Source organism: Rhincodon typus, chromosome 6 (genome assembly GCF_021869965.1).
Source record: "Rhincodon typus isolate 14 chromosome 6, sRhiTyp1.1, whole genome shotgun sequence".
Lineage (NCBI taxonomy): Eukaryota > Metazoa > Chordata > Chondrichthyes > Orectolobiformes > Rhincodontidae > Rhincodon > Rhincodon typus.
In genome coordinates this window covers 34,771,968-34,780,220 of record NC_063337.1, presented here as the reverse complement: position 1 = coordinate 34,780,220, position 8,253 = coordinate 34,771,968, and the positions used below count along the sequence as shown (strand labels likewise).

The 8,253-nt window shown below is 38.4% G+C and overlaps 1 protein-coding gene across 1 annotated transcript in view; it reads right to left on the bottom strand.

Annotated features, from left to right (window-relative positions):
* Positions 1-8,253, bottom strand: part of atp8a2 (ATPase phospholipid transporting 8A2) — a 701,479-nt gene that overhangs the window by 207,686 nt on the left and 485,540 nt on the right. The window contains exon 27 of the mRNA XM_048597580.1: positions 5,660-5,832. Within this exon, the coding sequence (XP_048453537.1) occupies positions 5,660-5,832 (173 nt within the window). The remainder of the gene's footprint in view (positions 1-5,659; positions 5,833-8,253) is intronic.

Genomic DNA, 8,253 nt, shown 5'->3' with positions numbered 1-8,253 from the left:
TAGGAGCAGAGAGGCTCATCAGATGAAGGGTCTAGGCCCGAAACGTCAGCCTCTCTGCTCCTATGATGCTGCTTGACCTGCTGTGTTCATCCAGCCCTGCACCTTGTTGTCTTGTAAAGGAACGTATTATTTGATTTTATTAGTCAATTGTAGGAATTCTACAGGCTACGTACCAGTATTGTAATGACATTGTAAATCATATATACAGTGGCTACATATGTGGTATTTTCCACCAGACCGAGTGGACAATTAACGGTCAGTGAAGGGTGTTAAGCGTGCCACAAGCTGCCACATTCAGCACCTCTCACACCGCTGGTAACATTTTCATGGGGGCAAGGGTGGGAAAGGTAGGTGGCAGGCACACCAAGGGGAGAATAAAATCCAGCCCATGTCTCTTAATACCCATACCAGACAAAAATATATCTACCTTTGTTTTGGAATTTTCAATTAACCTAGCCTCAACAGATTTCTGGAGGTTAGAGTTCAAGATTTCCACTTGCCTTTACATAAAAGAGTGTTTTATAACATCACCCCAGAACGGCTGAGCTCAGGTTTTTAACAATATGCCTCCTTTGTCTGGATTTCAAAATAGCTTCTCCATTTACTTTATGAAATCCTTAACTACCTCAAATAAATTCCCACTTACATCTTCTATACTCAAAGAAATGCAAGCTTACTCAATGCAAGCTATTCTAATAATTTATTTCAAATAAAAGCAGAAGCATTGGAGAAACTCAACAAGTCTGATAGCCTCTGTGGAGAAAAAATAGAGTCAATAGTTTGGATCCAGTGATCCTTACTTAACTATCCTAGTAAAAGCAACGGATACAGAGCAGAATATTCTCCTTTGCCTGGACACTTGAAGTGTTTTGCGATTAGTACATTGTCAAAAGTGTAAAATACACTCTTATTTAATTTTCAAATAAAAGCAAAATACTGCTGATGCTGGAAATGTGAAACAAACAGAGACTGTTGGAGAAACACAGAAGGTCTGACAAGTCTGTCCATAGCTGCTACCAGATCTACTAAGTTTCTCCAGCATTCAGTGTTCATCTATGATTTATCGTAGGATCATAGAATCCCTACAGTGCGCAAAGAGGCCATTCAGCCCATTGAATCTGCACCGGCCCTCCCAACAAAATCCCACCCAGACCCAGTCCTCCACCTACTCATCACCATGCATGGCTAATCCACCTAACCTGCACATCTTTGGCCTGTGGGAGGAAACCAGAGGACCTGGCGGAAACTATGCAAACACAGGGAGAATGTGCAAACTTCACACAGACAGTCACCCAAGGCTGGAATCAAACCTGGGTCCTAGTGCTATGAGGCAGCAGTGCTAACCACTGAGCCGCTATGCTGCCCAACAATTTAATCCAATACATTTCCATTGTTTTTGTTATGATGTAAATTTGATTATTTATGGCTTGTAAAAAGGGAGTACTTTTATTAAATTATTGTGTTATGTTTTGATGCCACTAAGAATTTTGTCTTCATTGGTTCCATTGAGAAGAGCTAAATAGTTTTCCATCGAGTAACATGTAAAAAATAGCTCAATATCATGTAATTCAAAATGTATCAGTTATGTATAAAATGTGAATACCTGGTTCCCCAAAATAGGAACTTTCCTTTATTAAATTATTTTTTGAGTCAGACATTTTGTTTTCTCCTTTTAATGTGAGAAACACTTCTATGAGTATTTCCTTTAATCTGTTAATCATACAAAAACACTTATACAGTAATTGGCTTTAAAAAGTCAGCAGCTTGTCATTCCTAAAAGCTGAAATTAAAACAGAAAGTTCTAAGCTTGAACATCAAGTTAACTAGCATCTAAAAGTAAAGGAGAATGAATTTCACACATGCTTTTCAATGTACATTTTAAAAGGAAATTTTTCAAGGCTATGGGGAAAGACCAGTGATTGAGTCCAATTGGAATGGTGGGCTGAATGGCTTCCTTCTGTGCTCTATGATTCCATGATTTTAAGTTTGACCCGTGATCAAAACTCTTTCTGGGTTGTATCATTTCCAACGTTTATGCTTCAACTTTCCAGCACTTTTCACAAATTACGCGGGCTTCGGATGACATGTAACACATTATGAACTTCTTCATCAGTTACAATGTCACTGTGTTTAATTAGAACAGCATCTACTGGTGTAACACATGAGTATTAGTGGATGCAAATGAAAGATAACTGAAATGTGAATTTGGGAAAACGAGAGCACTAAAATATGCAATAATTTCAAACCTTAAGTACAGTTCCAGTAGTTGAAATTCACATCACATCAGCCCTGACTGCATTATGACAATGGCAATAATGACTGCAAAACAGGACAGTTTCAAGTTTCACAGCTGGAAGAGCACTACCTACCGTTCCAGGTAAAATTGGTATTACATATGATGAATATCTTGTAGCTCTTACATTGTGTACAGTTCTAAAAGTTGAAAGGGAGGCTGGGGGTGGAGGGGATATTGGTGGTGGTAATGGTCTGTGCTACCTACTTGTGTTGGGAACTTAAGGTAACTAAGAACAAGATAGGAACATCTATTAAGCAATAGTAGCAAATTATGAATTTTCATTCACGTGAAGAACCTAGACAAAATGTTTTACTGCAAGTCTTCCATTACAATGATTGAAAATTTATGATGCAACAAGCATCATGGAATTTGGCTTCAGAGCAAAGAACCAAAAGAACATTTTGACATATTTGCACATCATTTTTATTGAATCACTAGGGAGCACAGAAGCAGGTCATTTACTCCAACAAGCTGTATCCTACGCGAGCTTGCCCATTGAAACCATCTACCTTAATTTCACCCCCTTAGCTTTTCAATGACCTTTCACAGTTGCTCTGAAATATTTACCTAAGTTGCGTTAAAATGAAACCTTCCATGTCTCAATAGCCACTCAAAAAATATTGGGTGGTGTTTAACAGAGACAATGGAGGCGCACTTCACCATTTTTAGGGAAGGCCGGCTAAATTTAAATACAACTCAGGCATTTAACTTCATTATACTTTACATCATTGGGCATTGTTCAGGATCAAGGAGCCCAGGACTAAAGTCCTGCCTACCAAGATCTGTTGGCTAATCAGAGGTAGGCAGCTCTATTGTATGGCAGTGTTACTGGGGAGAGGGCAGATACTGCCCACACAACATCCACCTGGGGCCTAGAATTATTACTGGATCTCAGGCCACAGATGAGTAACTCTAAAGGTAATGGGATCAGCAGTAAAGGGCAGGGAACTCAATTTTGATGCCAGGACTTACACTCAAGTACTGGGCCTTTAGCAGGGAACAATCCTAGGAGCCCACAAGCAACCTCACAGCTCCTTATGTGGGCATTAATCGTCCATTATGGACAAAGTAATAGCAAGTGATTGTTATGATTAGTCAACAACTACATACAAATGTATCAATCAAACAGCAGGATCGCAGATATGTAAGCAAAATGGCTGTTGATGTCTGATTAATGCATTAAGTTTCTCAATGTCGTTATTTAAAAGGTTAAGAAAAGCAGGCAGTGGCCAATAATTATTTCAGCACATATAGGGAGCAACCTTAGGGCTACTGGGGCACAGTGGTAGTGTTCACTGAACCAGGAGGCCTGGGTTCAAGTCCCAACTGCTCCAGAGGTGTGGAATAACATCTCTGAACAGGCTGATTAGAAAAATATATATAGAGGAAATAACGGTAATGTCCTTTCCTCTGAGCCAGAAAGCCTGGGTTCAAGTTCCAGCTGCTCCATAGATGTGTCTTAATATATCATATATATAGGAAGCAAGTGTAACATTGGCATGGACTAAGAAGGGCAAGATCCGGTAATTCAATAAACTGTCTTTACAGATCAAAGAATAGATGTGGCCCGAGTTCAATGTTTCTAACTAGCTTGGAATCTATTGATAATGGATATTTTGTTGTCTACCAAAGCCCATGTCGCTACTCTATGGCAGTGTTCATTCATGTTTTTACAAGATATTTATGGGTTAAGGAGCCCATTTAGCCCATCTTAACGTTCCAGCCAGATAGATTCTACTGCCCTAAATTTCACCAAATTTTCTTCAAGATTCTCTTGGTTTCTTTTGTCTCCACTGCAGATAGTGTTCATGATTTCTTAAGCATTGTCCAACTCTAGATTCTGTAAGGCACGAGAAGACATCTTCACACAAGTGAGAAGCAGTAAAATAATGCAAGTTAACACATTCACGAGGAATTCTTTAATTAGGCATTTGTTTTCACTCATTAATACATTCACATTTGAAACTAAAATGGCATTCGAAATATCCACTAACAATTTGAAACCTCTGATTATCAGCGTCAAACACAACCTATACAGCATGTAGAAATATCAGCTACATCCCAATACAAATTAACAAGATGTAATATCCACTAATGACCCTTACCGCTCCTGCAGAAATCTCAGTATGAATGATCAATTACACAAGCCTTATCTAGATATCATCAAGTAACAAGTGGAACTGCAGCATCTGCTTTAAAAGCAAAGCATTAAAAACACATACAAGCAACCTGTGAATACTTGTCTCACCAACAAAAAACAGATCTATAATAAATTAACTCATGGCAGCAAAGTCTCCTTCAACACAACTAACTAAAGTAGAAAGTCAAACATTTCCAACAGCAACTGATAACATTCCCATTGACTGATTCAATCAGCTTAAGCATTCCACATGACCACATTAACAAAAAAGTTCACATGTAGTATGCTTATAACTATATGAGCACATTTGGATTTTTATCACTTGTTACTGAAAAAACACAGATTAAATTCTCACACCACTGTATGCATAGGTCTTTAACCTGTCTGCACAGAAAAAGCCCAGTTCATCTGACCTATTTAAAGAAATATAATGAATGCCCAGTTATGGTTACCTGGAATTAATAGATTGTAATGTCACATTCTTAAGTACAGTGCTAAAAACAATTTTGCTAAAAACATTTGTTAATCTTATCGTCATCCACATTCATTATTTTTACTGAGTTGCCATGAAGAATGCATAAACACCAAGATATAAAGTTCACACTCCCCTTGGCAGGGATCTGCCCTACACATTTAAAACATAAAGCTGAATTGAATTTCTCTATTCGGAGACCACGTTTTCATCATGTAACAAATAAGGCACTCTAGATAATATAATGCCTGTGCTGTGCCAAATGGCATCACTGACATTACATTTGGCGTTACATTGTATTAAAGCCTAACTATGTCCTTCCACCACTATTGAAAATTTGTACTGTTACTAAGAATGTAGCAAAAATATGTCCACCTTGAACTCAAAAATGCATCTACTCATCTTGCAATAATAATAGGGGACAGCATAAAACAGTCAAGAAAAAACTAACAATTTTGGAGGGGGCTGAGATAAAGGGCATATACATCATTCTCACCACCGTATAATTACATGCACAGGACGCACTTGAACGTTAGCTTTATATGTTTGCAAAATAGTGGCTAAATGAGCAGCAAGAGCCAATTGGTTCATTTTTGTAATTTAAGAAAGGGAGCTGGATCCTCTCCCTCCCCTTCCCTACATGCTCTGGTCCATGCTTTACTGATTGCAATTAGGAATGAGCAATAACTATTACGATTCACATCCCAAGGTCAAATTTAGAATAAAACTTGTCAATATAGCCATTTCTTACCTGCAGCAGATGACGGCTTTACAAGACAAAGCCAGATCTAAGAATGAGCGACGGACTTCAAAAGATAGTGCGTATTTCAAAGTGTGCCCATCTATAATTAGGGCGAGTTCATTCTCTTTGTTCAAGGACTCACCTAGGTCCTCACAATGGTGAGTAAGTGTTTCCCTGGTTGCCTACAAAAAAACAAAAATTTTGTGATAATCTTGAAGAGCATATTTCCTGGATCCATGGTCAGCATATCTACTGTGTTTCCAGTTGCTGTTTTCCTAACTAAAAGGCAAGAATTCAACAGTTTGGCCCCAAAAAGCACAGACAATTGATCAGCCATAATTTGGAGATCTAATGTCAGTTTAAAAACATAACAACATACAATGGAATACTTACTCTGGAATCACTTCTGAGCAGGATAATTCCAATACAAATGTTTAGCATTTCTAAAGAATTGGTCACTCATTCCTCCAAACCACATTCAAATTGGAATGCAAGCAACTTTTACTTCGTCTTGGGATGCACAAATTGTAAGGTCACAATTATGAGGTCCATAAGATTACTGTATTTTGGGGTAATTTCTTTAAAGTAAAATGAAAGGGGCCATATGACTTTTCCATGGGTTGCCTTGCAGAAACTGTAAGTGGTTTGTAGACACTGTAGACAGCTGTGCTTTGATATTTCTATTTAGAGACTGCTGAGTTCTCAAGGATAACTAATCAACATCTCAGACTGAATACATAGTCTATGCTATTTACTTTGCCATGCTGGTGGTTGAGATGGGCAGGGTACAGATGATACCATTGTAACATCAGGTTACAAGCTTTCGTTTAAAAAAAAAGATTATTCTAGGGAGTGAGAAAGACAGCAGCTAAAGGCTGAAAGTCTCTATGTTTCACCATGTTGGATTGATTGAAATTGTTTACCTTTCCATCATGTAGAGAATTTAAATTGTGCTTTAGTCAGTGGGTCTGTTGTTTTGGGACAGGTGCCAAAATTGCCTATTAATAACTTTGATTAGTCATTATGGAGACAATGTCCTACCTCCAGATGATAAAGGAAGATCAGTTCATTTTGGAAAACATACACCTATCTCTGAATCAGTTGCAATTTTTGGACTGAATGAGTGCATCAAGAGTGTAAAGCTCAAACTTCTGAAATTGCAAAAGACACTTGAGTGTCAGATTGACAGTAAAAAGAGCAATTGATAACACATTGAACCAGTCTAGACTTCAAGTCACCAGTAAAACCAGATTACAAAAGCAGAATACCTGGCAAATAGATTCAGCATCTCAACAGTGGAGGCCCCTCCCACAGAGAACATGCAACCTATCATCCCTTCATGTCCGTTAGCAGTGCTGACAAAGCACTATCAGAGACTAAGGACTACCAATGGACCCTGGACCAAAGCTGAATGAGGATAGTTTGGGGATCACAGATTAGGGTAGGGTAGGCAATGGTGTGGCTCTCAATGCCACTCACCTTCAGATGCCAGGTGCCTCAACTGAAATTTGCTGGAAAATCTTATACTGTTTTCAGGAAAGCCACGTGGCTTGCATTTAATTCTTGAGGGACCACTGATTCAAACGTTATTAGTCTAACTGCCGCCACTGCCACTGATTGTCCCATTGTGAGCACCTTCATCCCTATGACTTAATTGGGGAGATTCTTGTTGCTGCTGAGAGACTGATGCAGAGCTTCATTTCTGATCAAGTGGGCTCCAGCTTTCATAGTTCCCTTAAAAAGGAGCTGGATTATGTATGTCAATCAAATCTATTCCTACATTTCAAATCAGTATTAAATATCTCATTGCATCATTACAAGACAAGCAAGTTCTGTTGGTTTCCTAAACAACAGTCCTCCTTTCACCAACATCATCCAACACAGATTAACCAGCCAGGTATCGTTACTTGTGGGATTTTCTGTTGAAATAATGATTGCCGCATCAGCAAACGGATGAAGAATGACTGCACGTCAAAAAATTTGCCGCATGAGAAACATTTTAGGATACTTCAAGACACACAATTGTGCTATAGAAACGCAAGCTCTTTTATACTGACAGAAAATACCACTATTCAGGAGGTTAAACATAAGTTGTACTTCCCCCAACTACTATGTAATAAACCTTTAAGCTATAATGAAACTTTAAAGACATTACATAGACTTTTAATACCTTCAGCTGAAGAGTCAATGACCACGCCCTCCCAAGTTATAGATTAATTTACAAAAATTCTATTTTCTATACACCGTACAGATTTATCAGTAGCATTTTGAAGGAACAAGTGAAAGAAAATACCTAAACTTGGAATCCACTGTAAAAGAAAAACACAAATAATAAAACCAAAACATACAACAGAAAAAGTCTACAAGAATTCTGGGTTTCCAGAAGATACATTTTAACAACACTGCTTTGCAGGAGCCCTTTGCCTACATATTATCAGTAGGAAGAAACTTCAATTTTCTGCATGAGCTCCCGAAACAGGTCTTAGAATTCATTGCACAAGAGTATGGGGGCTGAACATCCAGCTTTGGTGAGATCAAGTTTGCGGACAACAGCAGCAACAAACCAGTTACATGAGGTTCCTGGCTCTCTACCTGTAAAAATA